Source organism: Brachyistius frenatus, unplaced genomic scaffold (assembly GCF_029030835.1).
Source record: "Brachyistius frenatus isolate BFR_SWC_R1_liver_20210118 unplaced genomic scaffold, ASM2903083v1 Contig_89, whole genome shotgun sequence".
Lineage (NCBI taxonomy): Eukaryota > Metazoa > Chordata > Actinopteri > Embiotocidae > Brachyistius > Brachyistius frenatus.
The window spans coordinates 1,422,501-1,450,000 of NW_027210688.1; the positions used below are offsets into that span (position 1 = coordinate 1,422,501).

Below are 27,500 nucleotides of genomic sequence, written 5' to 3' on the forward strand. Positions count from 1 at the left end.
GTGTGTGTGTGTGTGTGTGAGTGTGTGTGTGTGTGTGTGTGTGTGTGTGTGAGTGTGTGTGTTTGTCTGTGTGTGTGTGTGTGTCTGTGTGTGTGTGTGTGTGTGTGTGTGTGTGTGTGTGTGTGTGTGTGTGTGTGTGTGTGTGTGTGTGTGTGTGTGTGTGTGTGTGTGTGTGTGTGTGTGTGTGTGAGTGTGTGTGTTTGTCTGTGTGTGTGTGTGTGTGTGTGTGTGTGTGTGTGTGTGTGTGTGTGTGTGTGTGTGTGTGTGTGTGTGTGTGTGTGTGTGTGTGTGTGTGTGTGTGTGTGTGATGCTGAGTGACAGATGCAGTGATACAGCTTGTTTCTGTTGGACAAAGACAAACAGAAGAACGAGAGCAACGTCGACGGTTTGAATAACAGACGTACGAATTCTTCTGTTTCTCGTTTGAAAACGTCGTCTCGTGTTTGAGGACGAGACAGATTCATGTTTGTGAGTCTGTGGCGTCGCCGTGGTGACATGTTGGCAGGATGGATCTCATTGGTCGCTTGTTGTGGAAGCGTTTCCAGTATTTGACCCGTGGTTGATGTGTGCTTTGCATAGTTTCTGTGTGTGTGTGTGTGTGTGTGTGTGTGTGTGTGTGTGTGTGTGTGTGTGTGTGTGTGTGTGTGTGTGTGTGTGTGTGTGTGTGTGTGTGTGTGTGTGTGTGTGTGTGTGTGTGTGTGTTTTTGCACTTCGATGAAGAACTCATTTGCCTGCCGCAGCTTCTTCTTTGGTTTCATCCAGAAACTTCTTTACATAGAAACACGAGGTCTGTTGTCTACGTGACGCTTCGCCGCCTCCGCTCGACCGACGTCTGCGATCGGCCTCCAACGGCTCATTGGCCCGAGGACGAGGACGAGGACGAGGACGAGGACGTGTTTATGAGAGATTTATGAATCCAACTAAACTTTATTTGAGAGTCGTAAATGCGACACCGAAAGCTGAGGACTTTTCTTCGGAGTTCCCCCCAGAATGAAATAGGTTTGAAGGCTCCGCCCCCTTTTTTATTCAAGAGCGCCAATAAAAATACAAAGAGGAACAGGTCAAATGTGTCATAATTACATTTAAGATTTATTAACTGAAATCATTTCGAACCTCGTTAGGATCCGCGACCCTCAGGCGTCGATCCAAACTCAACACGTCCTGTATTATTTTCAAATTAAAAGCTCATGTAGTGATTTATTAGAAAATAAACCTCCATGTAAAAACTTCCATTTTAAACTCTGCTGTTCGTCGCTGCGGTTCAACGTCAGCTTTCTGTTTTCAGTGGTTTAAAGATGGCGGTTGCTTCAGTTTTTCGACCAATCACGGCGCACTTTCAGTTCCTATTGTAATGGGGAGAACGCAGCCAAGGGGGAGGGGCTAAAAAATAAAGTACCACAACTGTGAAATAGTTCCTTTAATGTCATTAAAGAATCTATTTTATTATATTTAATCAACTACTTTCTCTCCTCGTCCGCGTACTTTTGACCACGTAACGTATTTTAACCTCAACTTAAACTCTGCCACACGTCTCTTTAACACACCGACACTAATCAGTCACATGATCAGTTCCACGATCAGATATTGACGGTGATGTCCAGCTGCTGCCTGGCTCAGAGGTCACATGACCGCGGTGAGAATAGAACCGGCGCGTTTTGTTTAGTTTGAGGACGGGCAGCACACACACACACACACACACACACACACACACACACACACACACACACACACACACACACACACACACACAAAGGTCTCGGCCGCCCGGCAGCCTCGGACCCAAACATGGCGCTGCCCTCGTTATTTCTGCCCGAGGTCCAAATCAACATATTCAGATGGCCTTTAGTTTATCTGACCAGCAGCCCAAAGAAACAACAACAAACAACCCACAAAAATGTTCCGTTGACCATCACGGGACGGAAATGTCAGCAAATGTTCACATTAGAGAAACGTCCCTTCGTACACAAACAACGAAATGTCCCAACAGGAAATGACCTCATCGGGTGAACACGTCAGCCTCCAAAACATCCGCAGCTTTAATTATTATAAATCAGCGTGTTTTTAAGTCCTCTGTTGAACACACTGATTCTTCTGTCCAGCAGCAGTGAAAAATAAAACACTTTGTGTGTTCAGGATCAGCTGCAGCTTCCTGGGACGCTTTTCATTTGAAAATGATGTCGGTAGCCCCGCCCCCTTTCGTCTTCGTAACCAAGATGGCGGCCGTTTAGGCTGGAAAGTGTCCACACTTATTTTATTTACTTTTTGGACCATTTTGAGTCCTTGCTCCCTCCTCTTCCTCACTCCCTCCTCTTCCTCGCTCCCTCCTCTTCATCGCTCCCTCCTCTTCCTCACTCCCTCCTCTTCCTCGCTCCCTCCTCTTCCTCGCTCCCTCCTCTTCCTCACTCCCTCCTCTTCCTCACTCCCTCCTCTTCATCGCTCCCTCCTCTTCCTCGCTCCCTCCTCTTCCTCACTCCCTCCTCTTCCTCGCTCCCTCCTCTTCATCGCTCCCTCCTCTTCCTCGCTCCCTCCTCTTCCTCGCTCCCTCCTCTTCCTGCTCCCTCCTCTTCCTCGCTCCCTCCTCTTCCTCGCTCCCTCCTCTTCCTCACTCCCTCCTCTTCCTCGCTCCCTCCTCTCCGTCTGTTTTTCCACTCCTCATTCATTCTCCACTTGGATTCAACACAGTTGTGTCGAATTATCACTGGCAGTCGCTCTTCTTGTGGGCCCATCGTGTGTGTGTGTGTGTGTGTGTGTGTGTGTGTGTGTGTGTGTGTGTGTGTGTGTGTGTGTGTGTGTACACGCGTGCGTGTGTGTGTGTGTGAGTTAAAGTGTGTGTTGCTTGGAGAGTGTGTGTGTGTGAATGCTTGATAAGGACAGACTTTTATAAGCATGCACAATGCAGCCTCACACACTCTTATCTCCCACAGAGGGAGGTAATGAGGATCTCTCTCTTTCTCACACACACACACACACACACACACACACACACACACACACACACACACACACACACACACACACACACACACACACACACACACTCTCAGTTATCTCCCTTTCCGTGTCTCGGCTGACAAACAGCCAGCGAGGCGTCGTGCGTTCCTCCTCTCGCTGCTTTTTAATCATCTCTGAACAATGTGGCCCAGTGAGCGTGCCTCCTCCTCCTCCTCCTCCTCTTCCTCTTCTACCACCTCCTGCAGGAGGAAGAGGAGGAGGAGACCTGGCCTCCTCTTTGAGGTCCACTCACTGCTCTTCTTCTTCATCCTTCTGCTCCTCTTCCTCTTCTTTTACCTTCATCCCACTCTTCTTTTCTTCCTCCTCTTCCTCCCCCTGCTCCCACATTTCTTCCCTCATCCTCCTCCTAAAGGTCCACTCGCTCCTCCTCTTCCTCTTCACCTTCCTCCTCCCTCTGTCTTCCTCTCTCCTCTCCTGCCTCCTCTTCCTCCTCATCCTCCTCTTCCTCTCTGCACTCCGCTCTTTTACAGCTTCCTCACTTTCTGCCTTTTTCTGCGTGATTGATTCTGCAGCATATTCATGGCCTCGCGCCGCGCTACTGTAACGAAGGTCAGTTATTATAGATTCAAGGAAAAACGGATCATCATGCCCTCTTGTTTTACATAAATGTGCATATGTGCATTTTTTTGCATGCGGAGGACTGAATTTATTTTTTTTATTTATCCGGGACAGAAATGATCAGAAGCTTCCCGTCAAAGTGCTGCGGAGGACGGAGGCCGCCATCACCTCCGTTTCCTTCAATTCTCAATCGCCGACCTTCATCATCTGTTGTGAATGTTCGGAGGGTCGAAACACACGGCGGCGCACAAACTGGAGAATAACTGGTGATGATACAGTCGAGACGCCGAGCTGATTATTTCATGGAGCTTCATGTTTTTCAGTTCAAACGCGACCGGTGACGACCTGATGATTAGACCCTCGACGGGAAAATAATCCCTCGTTCATCAGAAAAGAAGATTCAAGAAGACCTGTTTTTGGGGGCGTGTCTGTTTGATTGACAGGCCTGCGGTGCAGTCAGGTTACAGCTATCGGTGGGACCGGATCTCTTTCTTTGAGCACGACTTCGTGTCTGCGTTGGTACAGTTAACACCGGTTAGCAGGTCAAAGCGGGTTTTTCATCTCCCATCAACCGTCAGAATATATCGGCGGTTCGTCTGCACGTTATCACCTCTGAAACACCTGCGGCTGCAGCGGAGGACTTGGTGGAGCCCTGCTGCCTCTCTGAGGTTTCGCTGGTTCAGATTCGACCAAAAAATAAAACAGGGCAGCGATGAGCACGGGAGCGTCGGCCATGTTGTTCTCCGCGGCGGCGGCGGCGATCTGGAGCGTCGCGGGATGCTGCAACGTGGCGCCGGAGGTTGAGGTTGTCTCTTGGATGTCGGTTGGTCTTTACTCTTCGTCCCCTCTGCTCCACTTTCCCATGATGCAACCTGCTGAGATGGCACTTCTATTTCCAGCAAACAAACACGAGCAGAAGTACAAAAAGGGCACGAAGGTGACAGGCGGGCAGGAGGGGAATCGAGCCGGTTTGATCGCTTCATTTCTCTCCTCGTGTGAATATATAAAGACGTGATTTATTTCCTAAATGCTCAGAAGAAGAAGCGGTTATAAAAACCACCAACCGCTGCACTTTGCTCCGCAGCTTTTTCCCCGTCCGACGGCGAGACCGCCGCAGGGCCTCGGGTAGGCGCCCCGTCCCGCCCCGTCCCGTCCCGTCCCGTCCCGTCCCGTCCCGTTGCTTGGCTAAAGGATGTGATTGTTCTTTGTCAATGTGTTTCGGTTGTTGTTATTTGTTCTGGGAATCCTGAGAAAAAATAAATCAAAACATTTGGCCGCACAACACTGAAAAAAAAAGAAGCACTTCTGTCATCTCTGAAATAAACTGCTGTGTTTGCACGTTTTTAGCTGCACACATCGCAGCCCGACGCTGTCCAAAGCACACCGCGTCGTCGTCACGGTAACACGCGTGTAACAGACGATGGACATCCATGTGTCTTAAAAAAAGATATCTCTGTTTTACTACATTTATATTCAGCGACGTTGATGTAACACAGATGATCCATCGTGAAGAATAAAATCTGGAAATACTTCAAAGACTTCCAGTGATGCTCCCAAAAACTGAGCTGAACCAACTTCGTCCATATTTAAAAGCTTTAAATCTAACAGATGAAAAGGTTTTTTTTGCTTTTTTTGTTTTCTTATCTCCATGAAAAGGCTTCATTTACAACTAAAACAGACCAAAACTATCCATGTTATCTGGAGGAGAAATGGATGTCGGCTCATACTTATCATTCACACGTTCATTTCACGTATTTGTTTCTGTAAAATGTCGCAGTTTTTATTTTTATAAGGACCCTGAAACATTTGGTTTCTGTTTGTCTCTGAGCGATAACTGATGACTGCTGATTGGCTGCTGTTTGAGTGACTTGCAGAAGTGGTAGATTCGGGCTCTGTGATTGGTCGAGCTGAAACCTGACTGCTCCTACCGAGTCCATATATGGTCGTTTACGTGGTCGTAAAGTGTGTGTGTGAATTCATGACTGAGGGGAAAGTAAAGCGGTTCGCTGATGATACTCTCTTTTCTTTCAGCCCTTATCTTTCACAAACCCAAACATGAAAGGTGGAGTGTTTGGAAAAAAGCTGAGATGCTGCTGCACGTCTCTTTTGAAATGATGACGAAAGGACAGAAAGTCCTCTGAACTTTACCTTTTCATTTAGACGGGAGACGTTTTCAAGTCCGGCGGACAGTTTGGACGGTCGCATTAAATCTTCATATTAAATCTGCAGATATGTTTCAAGTGACCGCGGCGACCCGTCGTCATGTTTGAAATTAAGAATATTACTTGAATTGTAATTGGGCCGGACCGACATGCAGCCTGGTCGCCGGTTTGTGTGCGGACGACTGTTTTTGTGGAGCTGCAGCGCCTGTTTCAGCTGCTGCTGGGAAATAAATAAATAAAAAAAAAGCTGCTTAAGAAAGTCGAGATAAAGGTTTTAGAAAATGAAAAGCCTGTGTGGCGAACGCCGATCTGCTGGTTTTACTGGTTCAGGGTCCTGACAGCGCCCAGTTGCCATGGTGACGGAGTATCTGCCGAGCCAGGGATGTTGTTCTTTTATCAGCCCGGGCTGGTCAGGTGTGTGTGTGTGTGTGTGTGTGTGTGTGTGTGTGTGTGTGTGAGATTGAAACGTTTGACCGTGCATTGTGTGCCTTTTGAATTAAGAAGGTTTGTTTGGCAGCAGCTCGGCAAGGTGTGTCTGTGTGTGTGTGTGTGTGTGTGTGTGTGTGTGTCTGTGTGTGTGTGTGTGTGTGTGTGTGTGTGTGTGTGTGTGTGTGTGTGTGTGTGTGTGTGTGTGTGTGTGTGTGTGTGTGCACGACCTGCGTCGGCGTGTGAGCGTCGCCAAGGCACCATAGGGAGGCTAATTGTATTTTAATTACAAAACCATCAAACGCACAAGTCAGACAGTTACCTTCCACCCCCGGAAAACACAGTGAATGCAGCAGTAACAAGTGTGTGTGTGTGTGTGTGTGTGTGTGTGTGTGTGTGTGTGTGTGTGTGTGTGTGTGTGTGTGTGTGTGTGTGTGTGTGTGTGTGCGCGCTTCAAACCGATGTGTCTCGTGTCAGAAACCAGAAAACCTGGAGAATATTTTCCACTAATATAGACACATAACTACAAAGTGAAACAAAGCCGTGTCATTTATATTATTCATGGACGTCTTGTCTGGAAGAGAAACACGAGAACTAACACGGAACTAACGACCAGCGAGCTCGTAGTTCACGGATCCACCGTGACGCCGGCTCGCTGAAATATTCAACACGTCCAGAGTGTAGATGGAGAACACGACATGTCTTTACTGTATCGCGCTCTTTATTTATACATGTTGAGATCTTTGTGTGTGTCTTTGCACTTTCAGTGTTTTTGACAGAAACTGCATTTCTTTATTTTTACTTTTTCTGAAGACGAACTCTTCGCCTGATTGTTTGCGTTGCGTTCGCTGTTCACGGCGAGGGTGAAAGCAGGGATGTTTTTTGGGGTTAATGGCGGTCAGTCTTCGGGAATGCGGAGATTATTTAGTTGAAAAGCAAAATTGGCTTCTTGGAAAAAATAAAACCCTGCGGGAATTACTATCATACAAAAACCTGCTATAATAATAATAATAATAATAATAATAATAATAATAATGAAATGCAGTGATTTGTCACATTGTAATCAAATGAAATGAACCATTTAATACAAATCTTTAGCAAAACCCGATCGACAGACCATCAATTTCAAAATAAATGTCGTTGGAGCGCTTGATAACGGAACAACAAGTCTGTTGACGTAAGATGAGATGGAAAGTGCTAAAAACTTAAAATCAGTCACTTTGAGGAGACGTTATGAAATAAAGCATCTAAATGAGTTCTTCTGAGAATATGTTTTGCTTCTACTTGATGTCTTTTCATCATTTAAGCGACAAAACTGAAACTGATTCACATCAGCTCAGTTAGTACGTTTAAACGAAAGCTCAAACTCAGCCTTCAGCTGGTTACTCTTGAAGCTCTCCTTCACTTTAAACTTCTTTAAAAAGCATATCGCTTATTTTAAGTTTTAACTCTATTTGGGTTTAATTTTATGCATTTTATCTGTTTCTCATGCATCTCATTTCTTCTATATTTTTAAATGTTCCTTTATATCTGTTCTTATGTAATTTTCTTGCCGTGAAGCACTTTGAGCTCCATTTCTTGTACGAAAGGTGCTTTACGAATAAAGTTTATTATTATGTTAAATTTAACTGTTTGAGAAGCTTAAACTAACCCCGCCCCCTTTTTATTTTTATTTCTTTCTTTTCTGCCAATCGCAGCTGCCCCACCGCCGAGTGACCTTCTCCACGGCCAATCAGGCGCAGGATCTGCAGGACGCGTCCCAGCACAGCTACTACGACAGCGGCCTGGAGGAGTCGGAGACGCCGAGCTCCAAGTCGTCGTCGGGGCCGCGGATCGGGCCGCTGGCGCTGCCGGAGGACCACTACGAGCGCACCACGCCCGACGGCAGCATCGGCGAGATGGAGCACCCGGAGAACGGTAAGACCGGGCGGAGCCCCCCCCCACCCCCACCCCACCCTCCACCCCCCACAGCCCCCCCACAGCCCCCCTCCCTCTACTCCTATTCTCACCTCTTTTATCACACACACACTCTGCATACACACACACACACACACACACACACACACACACACACACACACACACACACACACACACACACACACACACACACACACACACCTCCCCCCTCCCCCCATGTGTCAGCAGGAAATGTGTTAACATCATATATTTAATCAAAATTTTCCCACAATCCCCTGCGTGTACCTTCGTTAAAAGAGGTGCGTGACCTCACAGCAGCACAACACGATCAATATGCAACATAATGAAGTCCCACAGCTTCATGAATTAACATCCGATGAAGTGAATCACTCGACGACCTTCCTTCAGATCCACTTAGAGACGGCGGGGAGGGAGGCTAGCGGGGAGCTACGCTAACACAACACGGCTCTCAGCGCGCTGGTTTTTATTTTCTGTATATTTGATATCCGTCCGTCACGTTTGTCATCGACAGGAGGACAGTCAGGACGTGTGACGCTGGCAGGTTGTGAGAGTCTTTAACAGCAGATGATGCTGATGATGCTAATGATGCTGATGATGCTAATGATGCTAATGATGCTAACGCCCCTGCAGATTCTCACACACACACTTCTGCTTGTTTACACATAGAAACACACAAACAACAACACAATATTCACACTATGTACCTGCAGTTATTGTTTTGCTTTACTTTTGATGCGTTTTAAAACGAGGTCAGTTCGATATACGACTGTTTTTTTCACCATGCTAGTATGCTAAGCTAACAGTTTGACTGACTGCTTTGACGCATCGTTTTGCACATTTTGCTATCAGAAAGTTTTGAGCGTGTTGGCTTTTTGTTTTTCATTTAAATTGAGTTGTAACAACAAACTTTATGTAAATGACAAAAAGGAGAATTAGCGAGTTGTTAGCCGCGTTAGCTAACAAGCTAGCCTCTTGACAGGCAAGAAATTGTGAAAGATGCTAATTTCATTCCCAAACAGGTGTTTTATGTGTTTGGATCCATTGAACAGATGAACTTGAGATCCGGCGCAACGTTAGCGTGTTTTGTTCGACCTCGTGTGAGAAGCTCATCGTTGACGCCCTGTTAGCCAGTTGTTAGCTCTGTTAGCCGTAGCACGTTAGCAGATTCTGCTTGACTTTACATTGGTTTTAATCCTGCTACGAGCTACGAGCTACGTAGCAGGGCAGTTTCTTTGCAGTTAGAAATTAGCACCGTTGCTAATTTTAGCTCCTGCAGTTGTTATAAAAACTTAGAAGATCCAATAAACTGATGAGAAACAGAAAACATACTAAAGAAAGGACGGAGAGAAATTCAGCACGTTTTACTGTCGAGTTCATTTTGAGGAATAAGGTGATTTTTGATTGTATTTTTTGGGGCAGTAATTTACAGCAGGCGAAACACGAGACATAAAAACCAGTCGATTACACTGCATGCACAATTTAGATGACGACATTTAACATCCACACTTACGTACTTGTCTCTGCTGCATATTTGAAAAGCCTCATTTCAATCTTTAAAGCTTCCCCCCAAAAAAACATAAAACTAAACTATGCATAAAAAAACCTCATTCATTCAAATGAAGAAATAAAAGTCTGTATATCAGGAAACGTGTCAAAAAAACAATAACCGCCCTTTTTTCCCGCCATAAACACTAATTTTGAAGATAATAATGTCACGTTCAGCTCGTGATGCTGCTGGCTTTTAAATGTTTTTACTTTTTAATGTTCAGTTTCCCTTTTGTGGTAAAAATAAAGTCTTTCACTTTATCTTTTTTTTATTATTTTTTTATGGAGCCAAATGATTCATTAGACACACGTTTATTTTCACCGTTCATTGTTCTGCTCCGGCTGCGAACGCCTCGTTAACACTCGCGCCAATTAAACCAGCGGAGGTGAAGTAGTTGGAAACTGGCAAAAAAATAAAATCAATAAATAAATATAAACATCGAGCGCTTCAGTTTAAATGTCGTCGTCTTCTTCTGTGAAGACGAAGACGAACCAACGTCTTTCTCTCTCAACCCACTGGTCCTACATATACCATCTGTAAACACAATTATTCACAGCTGCTCACACACCCACAGGCTACTGCCACCCAGTGTGTGTGTGTGTGTGTGTGTGTGTGTGTGTGTGTGTGTGTGTGTGTGTGTGTGTGTGTGTGTGTGTGTGTGTGTGTGTGTGTGTGTGTGAAACAGCGATAGAGAGCAGGAGAGTGTGTAAGTAGCTGTATCTCCTCGTACACAGTGGAATGAGGTCAGGGTGATGTGTGTGTGTGTGTGTGTGTGTGTGTGTGTGTGTGTGTGTGCGTGTGCGTGTGCGTGTGCGTGTGTGTGTGCGTGTGCGTGTGTGTGTGTGCGTGTGCGTGTGTGCGTGTGTGTGTGCGTGTGTGTGTGTGTGTGTGCGTGTGTGTGTGTGTGTGTGTGCGTGCGCTGTACCAGCAGAGAGGTCAACAGATTACAGCTGGTCCTCTGAGGATTAACGCCACTACAGACACACTTCACTCTGTCTCTCTGTCGGCCCTCATTCAAAACTTAAATCTTTATTGCTATGATAAGCCAACACAAGAACTTATTTTTGTTTTGTTTTTACCAGCTCATACTAATATATATATATATATATATATATATTTTAAATCCCATCTGTGTGCAGATCTTCTCCCTCTCTGCTTTCTTTCATCCAACCAAACTCCATTCAAACTTCCTTTGATTTTGTTTGTGTCTGCAGGAATGAACACATTCCAGATTGAAAAACACAGACTTTCATTTGCAGCTGGAAATAATCAAAAGTTCAACATGAAATGTTAAAGCAAGCAATAATTTTTACCAAATGTCAGCACGTGCTTCACATTTAGCAAATGATATATGACTTGTTATTTTCCAAATAGCATGTTGACTTTTAGATTTGTTCCTGCTTAGTGTAGAAACACTTGACTATCTTTATATATTAGATTTACACTGCAATAAGACAATTTATCACCTCTGGCAAAATCCATCACCGAACAATAACACCGTTGGTTGTATGTTTGCTTAAATCTTTGCTCTATTGTTTAGTTAGTTTTAATTTAATTGAATTATTCTATTTTATTTTATTCTATTTTATTGTATATACTGTGCATTTTTATATTTAATATTTTTTACCGTTGTTTTATTGCTTTCCTGTATCTATAAATGCTGCTGTAGCGAAAAAAAATGTCCCCTTGTGGGATTAATAAAGTAACTATCTCTTTATCTCTTGCTGAACCGGTGTAAACAACAAAAAGGAGAAGTAGGAAGCTACTAATTTTTCTTACTCGTCTGTTCTGATGTCGAAACATCAAAATGAAGCTATAAACAAACAAGGTCATATTTTAGGTAACGTTGAGAAGGGGTGGACCATTGAAAGATGTTAACAACATCATGTGTGTGAGGTGATGTGTGTCACGTGTTTGCTCTGCTGTCGTCCGACCAAACTTCATTCAAAATTCCTTTGATTTTGGCGTCTGCACCAATGAACAGGACAACGGAAATAATCAAAGTTCTACGTTACGTGTTTAAGCGATCATGTTTTATTTTTTTAAACCCGAGGCTCGGTTCAGCTCACTCCGTCGTTCCTCTTCAGCCGTGTGTTCAGTCGTTTCACGGTGTTTTCCCTCCGCTGCAGCAGCGTATCGATCATCCGCCGGTGGTGACTGATTGTTGATCGGTCGGATCTCAAGTGCTTCAGACAGATTGATGAAGAGAAAACGAGGAAGAGACTCTTTTCTCTCTCTTGTTTCCTTCAAACCACTTCCACCAGTTTATTTCAGTTTATTTACCCCCTCGGCCGTTAAAACGCGTCTGAAAGAACTTCCTGTGTGCGGTGTCCCGCCGTCGGGCCGCCGCCGCAGCTCGTGACCTGATGCGGTTTAAAGGTGGAAGCGTTCGCCAGAAGCAATCGTGTCACGTTTCTCCCGCTGAGAGCTCGGATGCACTTTAAAACCACACGTGGCCAGAAAAAAAAAGAGAGAAAAAAAAGGCTTTCAGTGATTTCACGCTGTTCTTAATGCATCTTGGTTGCTTTTTTTTTTCCCACCTGCTTTTATAGGTGGATTATTCACATATAGGGACATAATCTGGACATAATCCTCATAAGAGCCGGATGCTCACGGCATGTGACTCGCTGCTCGGCCAACTGTTCCACTTCCATCTCTGGAGCTTCTAACACGCGGCGTTCGGACGTCGCGGCTTCGACACGGAGCTGGACGATCTTTCTTCTTCCTGTTTTTTGTAACGTTCCCAAAGTGTTTCTGAGATAAGACGAAGCAGTGAACAGTTCGCTCAAGATGTTTGTATGTTCTCATGGAAGAGGATGTCGTTTAGCACCGAAGAAGCCGTCCGTAAAGATGTTAAAATGTAGTGACTTTCAAAATAAAAGCACAAGCAGTTTCTTTAAGCGTCACCTGGTACATTTTAATAGATTTTTTTCTGGCCAAAAACGTTTTGAATTATAACTCGTATTATTATCAACCAGGAAGTGTCAGATGAGACTTTCAGAATAAAACGCTAGGTCGAGTTTGTTCCCACCATTTAAAGACTAAACTAAAGCTTTTCTCTCTGAGGTCTCATCTTCTCTCAGGATTCAAACGTTCAAACTCAGAACCTGTTTCTGTCTTTTGTCCCTCGTCTGCTTCCGAACTCGGACTAAAACACAGAAGGTGATTTACAGAAGTGAAGCGAGCCGTGTTTGGTTAATCTGTTGGGTTATGATTCTTATTTTCATCAATTCCTACAGTATTTCCTCGCATGGAAAGGTCAAAGTATTTATTTATAATATTGAATTTTTGTAAAAAAAAAAGGATTATAACTGTATTTATTTTGACCTAAAACCACATCCACCATCCTGAATGTGCATTTCTTATTATTTGTTTGACTAAAAACCAAAGAGATCAGCTGTTTTAGGGACTTAATGAAAATTGTTTTTGTATTTCTTATTTCAGTAGGAAGCATTGTGATGAGATTCATTGACATGAGGAGATGGCCCCACACACACACACACACACACACACACACACACACACACACACACACACACACACACACACACACACACACACACACACACACACACACACACACACACACACACACACACACACACACACACACACACACACACACACACACACACAGGACAGGTACCTCCTCCCGTCCCGCTGTGACCAAACTGAACTGCACAGGCAACACAAACATGCTGTCAAACAGACTGTGGTTTGGTTGTTGCAGAGCTGAGAGGCCCGTTGTGGTGAGATCTCTATCACCCCCTCCTCCTCCTCCTCCTTCTCCTCCTCCTCCTCCTCCATGCATCTCTAAATGCTCAGATAATGGACGTTAATTCCATCTGCCCATCTTCGCTCTGCTAATGCACCCACTTCCTGTCGGTGATGGATGCATGGAAAGAGGAGGAAAAACCCAACTGTGAGAGGAAGAAGTGTGTGTGTGTGTGTGTGTGTGTGTGTGTGTGTGTGTGTGTGTGTGTGTGTGTGTGTGTGTGTGTGTGTGTGCATAAATACAGTATGTATATGTACATGTGCTTTGAGAGATGAGCGCGTGCACACACACACACACACACACACACACACACACACACACACACACACACACACACACACACACACACACACACACACACACACACACACACACACACACACACACGAGAACATCAGTGAGGGTTTCTATCTGGGCTCTTAATCAGCCACCAGTTTGATTTGCAGATAAAACCGTGGAAACGCAGACGTCTCTCACGCACGAGTTCTCCGTTCGACGCCGACACGGAGAGATCGTCGAGATAAAAACACTCTTCGTGTCCTCGTGACACGAGTATGTGAATCATGTGGACCGTTATACGCATGGGATTGTTTTATGTTTCGTATCCTTCATGAGTTGGTAAATGGGCCACGAACCTGAACGCAGCTGCTGAATAATCAGAAAAAAAACAACCTTAAATAAATCAAAATGATTTAAACTCAGTTGGTCGGTTCGATGTGGAAGATGAAGATGAAGATGAAGGGAACCGACGTCGGCCCTGAACAGCAGCTGGATCACATCAGGGTCAGATCACACTTCCTTTAAGGGTCTCCGAGTCCGATTGGACCAGACTAAACAAAGATCAAACAGCCGAAGAACATCCTCCCTGCAAACCGTGACTATCTTCATCATCATCATTAAATGTAAGAAATGGAGGAATCAGCGTGTAGGAGACGTTTAACTGTACAAAGGATGAAACATAAGGAAATAGAAAGACAGGAAAACCAAGTAACACAACGCCAAATACAGAATGAATTTGAAAGGATTTAAGTGAATATTAAAGTTACACTCAGACTGTCAGCAGTTATAATAATAAAACATCGTTAGAGAGGATCAGAAGATGTTCGATTCACCGCTCGAGAAAAAGATTGAATTTTAGATTTGACTTTGTTATTTTATCCTCATAATTATCTCACGTTACTCTAAATTCTTATTCTATAAAGGGAATTTTTTTATGTGGGAAAATGTCATAAAAAAATAAAGTGGGACTTCATTAAAACACAATGATGTAAATTCAGCGAGTCACAAATTGATGGAAATTTGTGGATTCAGCACTTTTTCATTATTTCCTGTTTCCAAAATATATATTTATTTTTTTAATTGTTGAAGTTTGAATGACGGAAATTAAAGAGAAAAAAAAAACAGGAAACTGCAAAGGAGGCAAAGTGCACAGGAGAGACAGTGTGAGGAGGAGGTAGAAAAAGGAGGAAGAGAGTAGAGGAGGTCACGCGTCCTCCTCCTCCTCCTCCTCCTCCTCCTCCTCCTCCATCATCATCATCCCTCCAGCGGGTAATGATTGGAGGAGAACAGCAGTTCTCCTCCGGCCTCCCAGGACGCCGCCCGTATTCTCTGGACACGTTATTTGAAGCCTTCGTGAAATCCAAAGATTCAGAAAATGTTGTCGGCAGCTTTCCAGCAACAATAAACTCAACGTCAAATGAAGCTCAGAGATTATTGTGATGAAGAAAAGTCAGAAATACTGTAAAGAGACCAAAAGATATCTGCAATTAACCGTCCGCAGACCACAGAGGAGGTCGCACCTTTTTTAGATTCCTGCGATTTTTACGCAAAAGATGTGATCATGAGAATCTGGGCTGAAACTATGAACGACAAAACTCTCTTTGTTGATAATAACTGCTCTACAGTCAGTACTCCTCTCATCTCCTCATGAAAACAAACTTGAAACTGCAACTTTATGAGAAGATCTGCTGCAAAATCAAACAATTTTGATTGCAGCAATCACAAAGAAGAGCTTTAGTGACGGTCTGCGGACGTTTCAGGGCTCGTGTGTGAGGTCGGACATCTTTAGGAGTAACTAACGAGCTTCTGGGATTCGTTGAGGAGATTCAGCACGTCGCTGATGAGCTTTCATGGTCTTAAAGACTTCCTGTGATGATCTAAGTTTAATAATCTGATTCCTTAAAGAGGCTTCATGCTTGATTGATGAGTTTCTAAGTATAAGATTTCCTTACAGGAGTCGTTCCTGGGGGGTCACTAATCTGTGTGACACACCTTTTGTGTGTATTCGCCAGCATTAACATTTACACAAAGGCAGCTCATTTCCTGTTTTAGCAAACTGCTTATTTTGCACAAAAAAAAGAAAACGTGCACTGACTAATCATGATGTTGTTGGACACACACACACACACACACACACACACACACACACACACACACACACACACACACACACACACACACACACACACACACACACACACACACATTCAGACTCCCAACGTTACATAATGATGTAAGCAGCAGTCCATAGTTTTGGAAGTGGGACACTTGCTGAGAGACGGTCTGATGAAACCACGGTCCTGAGGAGGTGTGTGTGTGTGTGTGTATATGTGTGTGTATGTATGTGTGTGTATGTGTGTGTGTGTGTGTGTGTGTGTGTGTGTGTGTGTGTATCTGCTCCTCATTAGCCAGTAGATAAAAGGAGTGTGTGCAGCGATAGAAGAGGTGATTCCTCCCTGTGGAACCATACCTCCCTCTCTGTTTCTTATTTGTATCGCTGAGTGTGTGTAAGTGTGTGTGTAAGTGTGTGTGTAAGTGTGTGTGTAAGTGTGTGTGTAAGTGTGTGTGTAAGTGTGTGTGATGTCAAGAAGCTTTATAGTAGCAGGCAGCGTTCTTTGGATGCCCTCGCTCGTCCCCGGGGAGAGAGGGGGAGGGAGGTGGATTTATTTTTTCAGGTCTGTTGTTTATTTGAGCTTATCTGCGGTGGCCGCTGTACACTACAGAATGAGGTGTGTGTGTGTGTGTGTGTGTGTGTGTGTGTGTGTGTGTGTGTGTGTGTGTGTGTGTGTGTGTGTGTGTGTGTGTGTGTGTGTGTGTGAGTGTGTGTGCGCTTTTTGTATTTGGCAGTGGCTGTAAATCGGAGCTCGGCCAGCATTCGACTGATGTACAACAGCAAGGATGCTGAGAGCTGCAACACACACACACACACACACACACACACACACACACACACACACACACACACACACACACACACACACACACACACACACACACACACACACACACACACACACACACACACACACACACAGCACACAATCTATATCTTACAACACCGGCAAAATAATCCAATCATGGACAGAACCACAGTGTGTGTGTGTGTGTGTGTGTGTGTGTGTGTGTGTGTGTGTGTGTGTGTGTGTGTGTGTGTGTGTGTGTGTGTGTGTGTGTATTTACTGCCACTCTGCACAGTGTTCTTTTTCTGCAAAAATCAGAGCTGGCAGAGTTCCTGCTGGAGGTTTCAGGAGTCACTGAGAAGTTTCAGGGTTGCAGAAGAAGCTTTCAGGTGTCATTTAGGGTTCGAGGGGTGATTGAAAAGGATTCAGAGGTCTCACCAGACCCACTAGTGTCTTTAAGGGCGTTTTCAAACCTCCCGTTTATTTGTTCTGGTCCTGAATCGATTGAAGAGCTTCACCTCGTGTCGTAAGATATTAGCGGTGTTTCTTAATATTTAATTTTGTCCCTTAAAATGTTGTTTTTGACGGTCTTTACGGTTCAGGAGGTCACATGGTCGCATCCCGCGTCTCTGAGTGTTGTTGACATCGTAGAGTTAATTTAGAGGTTCCATGAATAATCAGAAGCTCTTTAACAATTTATATTAAAGGTCCTTACAAAGCGTTGAAGGTGTTTTTACTGTATTTTCATGGCTGACCTGAAACAGACTTTCTAGAGGTTTCAGGTGAAGCTCAGTCTGTTCTGGAGCGTTGGGAGGAAGGTTGAAGGCTCCTGGTTTGAACACCAGAGAGAGAAGGACATTTTTAAGGGTGAAGAGCGAGATCTCCAGGGTTTTCTTCAAAGCACCATTAATAACTATTAATTTAACAAAAGCTCCATTTACACCTTAAAATTGCGTTTGTTTCTGCAGATTGAACTAAAAACGAAGCCTCAAATGAAACACCAGGCCTCCGTCTTCTGAAGGTCTCCGCCTCCCTGATTGGTTTATTTGCTGACGCGTAACCTTTAACCAAACAGCAGCTTCAGAAGCCACGTGTGTGACTGTAGTCATGAATATTCAGCACGGCGGCGAACTGCTCTGTATTCTCTTCAGAGTTTTGAGCTTCTTGGCTCTTAAACTGCGGCTTGAATAAACTGTCAAACTGTCTCTTCTGTCAGCCCCAGTTTTCTTTATTGGCATGAAATATAAAAGCACTTGAAATATAAAAGGCCTTCCTGCAAAGCAAAAAAAAAAAACACCACACGAGCACGGATTCAGTTTTCAGGCATGATAAAATGAAACTGATCCATAATCAGTCCTCTGAACCTGTTTCAGACTTCGTCGGCGTTGCTCTTCATGTTCCCATCGAGTGATTTGTGCAGAAATAAACCGTCCAGGTGTTTCCAGCTGTTACATCTGGGAGTTTATAATCATTAGAGTCGATAACTAATAGAAAATAAGAGGAAAGGAGTTCTACATGGTGAACTTTTAGTCTGTGTGAAGTGAAGCGTCGTTGTTGGACCTCGCTGAGTGCATCAAATTCCTGCAGCCAGCTGCCAACATCTGGTGCAAAGACCTTGGTTGGAATCACATGTTCAGGTGTCTACTTACTTTTGGGCATGTTGTGCATTGTTTACACTTTAAATTCTGTGTTTCTATCTGGGTGGTTTGACCCCCGACCTTGCAGCAAAAAGGTTCCTGGTTCAATTCCCGACATCTGAGACTCATCCAACATTTACGGCGCCGCCTGCGTCTCTTTTTCAGCTTCATATTCTGCACTTTTTTTTTTTTTTTACTTTAAACATTTAATTTCCACATTTGTTTTCATATTGTCTCTGAGTTTCGTTTGATTGGTGGCTGATAGGTGTCAGATTATCCTCGACATCAAAGTCTCGCTCCTCCGTCCTCCCCAACAGGATGCGACTGGCCGCTCCAGCGCAGCGAGCTAAAAGCGTCCCTGCTGAAGCCGCCTCCCGCCGTGTCCTGGCTCCGGTTAGCTGCCTCCGTTAGCGTGGGCAGCTGTTCCCGGTGGGCTCGGGACTGCTCGGAGGCGCCGTCTCCAGGACAGATGGCCGGTAGGCGGGGGGCGGGGGAGCGGCGGCGCGGGGCCGTGACCCCCGGGAACCCGTCCAATGAGAGCGCGGAAGCGGCGGGAGAGTTAGCCACAGGTCTGGTTGCTAGGTTAGTGTTGCATCATGGGAACTAATGAACAAAGGCCGGGGTTGCACGTGTGTGACGAGGTGATGTCAGGGTGTTAATAGGGGAGAGAGCGCCAGGTGAACAGGTGAACAGGTAAACAGGTAAACAGGGACACACACGGCGCAGACTCCCCCGGTGGAGCTCTGATGTCCTGCTGCGACCCTCAGCGGGGGACGGTCACCATGGAAACAGGGAGACAGTGTGCGTGACACACACATGCTGAGACAAACAATATTCAGGTTTACATGGTTTTTCAAAACAAAGTTACAAAGTGCTTCACGGTGAGTAAATGTGACGAGAGGACGTTTAAAGACGCGATTTCTTGGTTTGAATGTGACAAAATCAAACAGTTTTCACTCTTTGAATGTTTTTTGCAATAATGTGACGTTTGTGCTTTCAAATGATCTGAAGTTTAACTTTGATGACTCGAGCAGGACTTCAGGAAGTATTCCAATACTACCTAATAAAGTAACGACCTAACCTAACCTAACCCGATCAGTGGAAAGATAGTTTCATGCAAAAATCTGTCAGTTAAATAAAAGTACAGATTTAAGTAAAAGTACAGATTTATTATCAGAAAAATCAAGAGAAAGTTCTTATTATGCAGAAGAACAACTTCTTTTCTTGGTCTCATGTTTTATATGTAAAAATGACACTTCTCGGTGCACAAGTCTGAATCGTGAATGTTTTATCGTCACTGTCGTGGTCGTTTTCACAAGAAGCAACAGAAATACAAACTTCAGTTACTCAAGCAGAAGGAAAATATTCCAACTGTTTCATTTCAGTCAAAAGAGATTAAAAATACTCAAAGTTTTTGTATTTAAAGAGCCAGTTCAGTAAAAGTGCAGATTTATTAATAACAAAATCAATGTAAAGGATTTTCTTTTTTCAGATGAGTATTTAGAGTATTTAATCTGAAATGTAGAAGTTTAAATATGCAGAAAGTGTAAATATACTTCAGTAGGAGTGTCACTTAATGACATGAACGAAGTGGCGCTCATCCAAACGTGTCCGGTACCCCGACTGGGTTTTACAAGACGCTTCTTACATTGAACCGAGGCAGGAAAACTCTGAAGGGAAAAGAAACGCGTGGCAGCTCTTTTCAAACGTGTCAAATAAGGAGATTTAAACTGGAAGTGTTCAGTTTCTCTGCTGCGTTTTTTTTTATTTTCTTATTTTTTTACGGGAAGTCTTAAAGTGAATGTTCTCCGTTCGGTTCTCAGTCCATTAGTCTCCTAACTGCAAAGTTGAGGCGGAGCCGCTCGGCTCCGTAGATTAACGGAGGCTTAAGGTGTGCGGCGGTCACATGCTGCCGCTCCACGTTACAGCTCCTTGATCGCCTATTAAGCCCCGCAGATTAATGCTCTCAGTAATTAATGAGCAGCTTAGAGGCAAATCACAGAGTGGACCCGCTCTCTCCTTTAAACCGATATTGTTTCCCATTAACGATGAAACCGGCGAACACCGTCGAGCGTTTCCTGACCCGCCGCTCGGCGCGCCGCAGATTGATTGATGAACGCTGCCCGTCGCTCCGAGCTGACGGAGGCGGCGCCAACTGAGAGTCCGAAGTTTTACTCCAACGTATGTGATATGAGAACGGAGTCGCCGGGTGCTTTTGGGCCCGCCGGCTCTTCCTCATCCTTATTTTAGATCACAGCGACGCTTCTTTACATCCGCGCTGTCTGCAGCCAGATTTCAGGTGTCGCCGAACAGGTTTGATGTTTTCTTTCAAGTCCGGACAGAGAAAACTTTTGGACTGTTTTCAAACGGGAGTCTTTGTGTTTGTGTGCCAGCAGCACCCGATGCAGGACGGTCCTGCTGCGTCTGTCCGTTCGCTGCCACTCATCTGGAGCCCGGTTGCCGTGGCAGCAGGCAAAGAAAAGCACATTCTCTCCTCAGCTCCTCGTCGGGTGTCCCGAGGTCTTACCTCCTCAAGGAGGTGCGTCGTTATGACCGGATGACGAAGCTCACCTTATTTACAGTTTTCTTTTTTTCTTTTCTTTTAATTTTTAAATCGAAAGGTTCCTCGTCGCCACGACGTTTCTGCCACTCAGCAGCTTTTAACGGTAGAAAAGTGACGTCGAGAATAGAAAATGAACAAAAAACCAAACTCCATTACAGAGAGAACGTGTGGGATCTCAGGTCAGCAACCTTTTGTAGGTTTGCTGCCTCCAGTCAGAAGTTCCAGACGTGTTTATGCCACTGAAATCATCTTTACGTTCAGTTATACGATCTCAGACGAGTTGTTTTCCCTGTAAATCAACATAAACAGCTGCTTGTTGTACCTGAACAGGCTGAAGTGGGCAGTGAGTCAGACATCTTTCTCTGGAAAGTAAATAACAAATGATAATCTTTATTTATAGCGTACTTCTCATAACTCACGGTAAGAAGTGCTTCACGCAGGGCAGCAGATTAAATCAGCTGCAGCGGATTCAGACGATGACGTAAAGCTGTGATTTTAAAGCACTTTTCTCCTTAATTTTCACGGACGCTTTTTTAAAGTTTTTTTTTACTTGTTTATGAACCGTGCGGTCCCATTTACAAGACGTAGAAGGCACACCGGAGGAACGAATAAACATTTGAGATCACAGCGGGGGACAAAATGGAGGAGCTGCTTTCATCTGCTCGTACCTGAAATTTGAAGCTAAATCTTTCATACGAGAAAAAGCTTGACAGGCACCGTAACTGCAGTCGAGGAGGGCTTTAACAAACAGTTCATTATTTCTCTTCACTAACACTTAATTGCCCCTTCAAAGGAACCCCCCCCTCCCACCACCACCACCACCACCACCACCCCGCAGCAAACATGAAAGATACAACAGACCATGTGCAGAACAAAAAAATATGCATGATGTACACAACAACAGCACATAACCTAGAAAACAGCTGAACTGAAGGCAAGCGCTGCTCTTAAAACTGAAGCTACTCCTTCAAAGGGAGGTTTCGATGGCCCACAATGCACCTGGCTCAGCAAAGCATCTTTTTTTTTTTTTTTTTCAAAGCTGACACGCGGGCGGCCGCCCACCGATCGCTCCACCGTTTCATAACCAGCGCTGTGTTCAGTACATTCAGGGGAAACAAGATCCAAAGGGAGCGCTTCATTCTGTGTTCTGGTCTGTTCTGTGACGTCCAATCGGAGGCGTCCGTCCGTCCGTCCGTCCGTCCCGCCTGGCGCGGTCCCGTCTCGGTCCCGGTTCGACCCGGCGGCGGCAATGAAAGAGGGGGGGGGGCATCTGAGGGGCCTTCAGTCGTATTCACCCGCCAGATAGCAGCTCAGAGTCCACCGGCCGGTCCGCCCAATTAGAGGCCGCTCTGAATGGAGGGGTTAGGATGGATTGGTCGTCACGGCAACCCAAGTTTTTGATGTTTGGGTTTCAATGTGAGAGCAGACGAAGAGCGGAGGGAGGTCAGTGGCGATGAAGGTAAAAAAAAAAAAAAAAAATGGACGAGTCAGCAGCGGGACGACGTCTGGGCCCCGTTTGGCCCCCGTTTGGCCCCCGATCCTTCGCTTTACGGGATTTGTCTCAGATTACGAAGGTTTCAGGGACTTCAGGATTGAACAAAAACCGACGGCTAATCCCCAGCGACCCCCCCCTGGTTAATCCACTTATTTGGCAGGTATTAACGTAACGATCTTTCCTAAATTAATGAGGTTTACCCCCCAACATGCCTCCAACACAGCGGGAGGAGGAGGAGCAGGAGGAGCAGGAGGACGAGGAGGAGGAGAGGGACCAAAGTAAAAAAAAAAAAAATAACTGAAGATGTGAAAGTACCTTTAACGATAAATCAGCTGTGGTTCGAATGAAGCAACAAGATCAGCTGCTTATTGTTCGTGAATGTTTGTGATCAGTTTCGATAAAAAGACAAACATTTACTTTCTACTTTAACTTCCATCTCGCTTCGAACATTAAATAAGTTTCTTTGATGTTAGTAATTTCAGCACGATGTCCCTCATTTTTTTCCCCCTGAAATCAATCAAGTAACTTTCTTCAAATTGTCTTAATGCTGCGTTATAAATTATTCCTTCTCCTGTATTGTAGTTCAGCTTTTTTTAAAAACAGCGTGCAGCTCTGAAACTGAATTTCTCTGCATAGATAAAAACCTCCCCCCGAGTGTGTCCTGCTCACAGACATTTTCTTCCACCGACTTCTTTTCTCTTCTCATCGATCCAGGAATCACAAGTGAGGCCGAGACGATATCAGATATTCTTTTTGAATGAAGACGGTAACACGCTGGCAAAACACGATCGGTCTTCTACGAGGTTTAAAAATGTTCATATGAAGTCTCAAAAACAGACGTCATCCTGCTGATGTGAATTCACCACCACATGTTGGAGAAGGAGCTTTTTTGTGGTCCTTTCTCTTCTGGTTATTCAGTCAGTATTTAGTTTATTTTCATAACGTGGTCACTCCACAGATGTAAGACGACACCCGCTTCCTCTCTCGGCTCGTCCATCCTCTGCATCGCATCTCGCCGAGTCTATCAAACGTTTTCAAGAAAACGCCGCAGAAGAAATGAGATATCGAGAAAAAAAACAAAAACAGGAAGCTCAAAAAAAGCAGGCGACAATTTCAGCTTTGATACGTTCTGCTGAAATATGTGGTTAAAAAAAAAAATGAAATGGGGAGGGAGATTTATGAGAATGTGACAAAAAACCAGCAGCCGAGCAAAATGGAGGGAATGAAAACACACGGAAAGATATGAAATATGTGGAGTGTGAAAGATGTATGCAGAATGTAAAACGTCAGTGTTTTTAACCTGCATGGGAAACAGATGAGGGAGGGGGGGGGGGGGTCAGAGAGGAGGAAGAAAGAGACGGAGGGATTAGACGGACGCTGGCAGGTAATCCCGGAGGAGGAGGTCGTTAGTCGGGATCGAGCTAATTAAAATGTGATTTGTGCTACAAGCAGCTTACAGCCTGCTGCACGAGGAAGAAGAAGAACAGAGGAAGAAATGTCGGTCTGCAGACAGGATTGTCCTTTAATTTATGTCTGGAAGCCCACACATGCCAAGAAAAGCATCATCTGTCATTCCAAAACAGAAACACATCAGTTCATCAGACGCTTCTGTTCGTTAGCCTCGTTAGCCTCGTTAGCACTTCTAGACTGAAACATCTCAACAACCATCAGGTGGGTTGTTGTCCGGAGGGTGAATCTCCATCTGTGTTCACACTAAAGCCCAAATCAGATCTTTGTTCAGATCAAGATTGATTTCTGAAAGTGATTTTTTTTTCTGTCTAAACGAGATGTTTCCAAAATAACAAAGTAACTTGATAATTCGTCCCTTCTCTGAACAACCTGAAGGCACGAGTGGGAGTGTGAATACTTTATGTTGGCGCTGTAATAAGCTGGCGATGTGTCCAGGTGAAGCCCCGCCCCTCGACCACGGTGAGCTCACGTCCTCTCCAGCTCCCCGGATGGACGTGCGATCAGAAGTAATCACGTTACAGATGAAGATGATCATTTTCATCAGCTAACTTCTTGTTTGTTAGAATCCTCCTCTTCCTCTTCCTCTTCCTCCTCCTCCTCCTCCTCCTCCTCCTCTCTGAAGCAGCTGTATATTGGATTCAGAAATGTTTCTGTGTCGTATTGATTTCTGCTTTCGCTTCAGACGGCCTTGACTCCGGTGTATTTTTTCGCCGGTATACATTCAGCTGCTCCTTCTGTCTTCTCGCTGATTTACTCGTCTGGTTGATTCACGCCGTCGGGTCTGGAGCCGAGAGGTCAGAGGTCACGCCTCGACTTACACGACTCCTGCATACATTTCTAGATCTTCTTCTTCTTCTTCAGAGTCAAGCAAACTTATCTTATTGACGAGTACCACGTGTGTTTCATCTCTATTAAAAACACATGAGCTGCCACAGTCCTGCAGAGTCTGAACACACACACACACACACACACACACACACACACACACACACACACACACACACACACACACACACACACACACACACACACACACACACACACAGCTCGTGCATGTGTGCTGTCTGCTTTGCATTGTCAGCAAAGTTTCAAAATAAAAGAGAGGAAATTATCTGTGGTTGTAACCCGGCGTCACGGCAAAGCGTGAAATAGCCACGCTTTGGTCTCCTCTAGACGTGAAAGTTCCACGCTTGTCAAAACGTTAAACTTTTCTCGAGTGTTTTGTCTTCCTGAACCCAACCACGTATTTTAGCTCTCATCTTCCTTTTCCTGTAAATCACACGTCTCTACGCGTTCAGTAGGTTTCATTTTTGTCGACTACAGGAAAATGTGAAACTGTCACGCCTCGGCAGGCCAACGCGTGGCTGTTTCACGTTTTGCCGTGACACCGGGTTGGTGGTTGCAGATTTGAAACTCTGATGTCGTCCCTTTAATGTGAGTTTGACGTGAGGCCACGCTGGCTGTGAACAACCTGATTTCTTCTTCTTCTTCTTCTTGGACTGAATTAGAAACATCCTGTTGTTCTCGCCGCCGAAAGAGCTGCAGAGATTCAGCTGAATGCATTTAAAAATATCTTTAATCACGCTGTGGGGACTGTCAGAAATAACATGAAAGCGAAGGGAAAGGCTGTAATTGTCCTTTAATGGTGTGAAATGCTTTTTGAATCGGTCCGTCGTCGTCGCATCAATAAGCACAATGAGCGGCGGCGTCCTGTCGGGTTCCTCTGACGGACGGACGGACGGACGGACGGACGGACGGACGGACGGGACAGATTCAGGCCGGCCGACCGCCAGCTACACGGTGAATCGGCTTCCTGTGATCCGCTCGCCGTGATTGGATTAAGCCGTCATCCACGGCAGATGATCTGCCCGTCCACCCACACAACAACAGGCAAGACCCCCCCCCCCCATCCCCGCCCCCCTCCCCCGCTCCCTAAGCAGATTTGACAGACAATGGTATTATGGCTGCACCACATGTCTTTCATTAACGTGGGTGAGGTGTGTGTGTGTGTGTGGTGAGGCGGTGTGGGGGAGGGGGGCAGGTAGGCCGGAGCAGCGCTGTGATCTCCATCCAACAGGATCACAGCAGGAAATCAAGAGTTTATTCTGTTTTTGTGGCTTTTGTGAAGAATTAATAGCGACAAAAACAAACCATCTGTTCGAGCTTCTTCAGCAGCTTTTTTTTTTGTAGAACTTTAACTTCATTTGGACGTTTTCAGATCTGAGCAATGAATCAAAAAATAAACCAGTGACATAGAAGTGACATAAAATGGAAGTAATAGTTGCTTGCGGCCTTGTTTGCCGCACTGATCAGTAGTTTTCTAGCTGAGCTGTCATTGGTGGATAAGAACCCACAGAGGAACATCTGCAGCTCAACATTTTTGGTTTTCTTGCATCACTTTTCCTGTTTGTGTTCAGTCTCCGTGTTTCATGTTCTGATAAATCTGCTGCACGTCACCATCGGACTTATATAAGTCGATCTACACCGACTCCAGCGGGACGATGGTGTTGCTGCGTCTGCTGGAGGTGGAAGCAGGAAGCGGTTTGATAACGAGCGTCACCGTCCTGTTCGTTCTCTGCAATAAATCCATCAGCTGTACGTCTCTAAGAATAATTCAAATACCTGCAGACGACTGCGGATTTTCAGTTTTACACAAAAAAACTATAAACTCTGTGAGAACAGAAGCAGCTGCGGCGCTGAGGCCACTTTAACTGTGCAGAGGAGGCCAGAAGTATGTGGACGCTGCTGTAACATGCATGATGTTGTCTGCAGAGTTCACGTCCTGCTCTCGCACTCGCTCACCGACGTCAGCACCGCAGCAGCGAGCGCTGCAGCCGCATGTTAACATCTACGACACGCAGCCGCTGTTTGGTCATTCTGAGCGCGCTCAGTGAGCCTCCAGCCGAAGGCCGCTTCCTTCACGGCCTCGGCTCCAGAAACATCCCCAGAAACAAGCAGAGAGATTCAGGTAGGACGGCGGGTCCCCGAGGAGGGAGGGAGGGAGGAGAAAAGATGAGGAGGAAGGGATGAAGAGGAGAATGAGGCGGGTAATGATGATGGAGGAGCAGAAGGAGGATGCGGCAGGAAAAGGAGAAAGAAGGAAAACAGGGAGGAAGGGAAGGAGGACTCAATCAGGAAGAGAAGAGGGAGGAGGAGGAGGAGGAAGATTTGGGAATGGGGAGGCTTCCAGACTTTGTGTTTTCCCTCTCGCAGCTCGTCTGCCAGCAGGAGGCGCTGGGCTCATCCCGGATCACACCATCTGTTAGAGATTTGGCTGCTGACCCTGAAAATGAAACCCCACCAACACACACACACACACACACGCACACACACACACACACACACACACACACACACACACACACACACACACACACACACACGCACGCACACACACACACACACACACACACACACACACACACACACACACACACACGCACACACACACACACGACCTCCATCGCGGTTCATTTGTGGGCGACAATCGGCTCGGCGTCGTGGGACGTGAACATATGACACCCGTCCCTCCGTCCATCTCCGCCGCTCTGAAAGCGATTATCCACTTCAGAGACGCAGCGGACGACTTTCACACTCTAATCTGATTGATCTGCTCTGAAGTCGCTCCATCGCTCATCACCTCATCACCTCATCACCTCATCACCTCGTCTGCTCGTCTTCGGGATTATTTACAAAGTAAAGCTACAAATTACCCGACAAAATAACGACAATTTGTT

At 45.4% G+C, this 27,500-nt stretch overlaps 1 protein-coding gene across 3 annotated transcripts in view; it reads left to right on the forward strand.

Annotated features, from left to right (window-relative positions):
* The window catches only part of LOC138627620 (protocadherin-1-like), a 154,929-nt gene that overhangs the window by 70,796 nt on the left and 56,633 nt on the right, over positions 1–27,500 (forward strand). For all 3 annotated transcript variants that reach the window (XM_069710065.1, XM_069710067.1, XM_069710066.1), the window contains exon 4: positions 7,856–8,075. In XM_069710065.1, the coding sequence (XP_069566166.1) occupies positions 7,856–8,075 (220 nt within the window). The remainder of the gene's footprint in view (positions 1–7,855; positions 8,076–27,500) is intronic.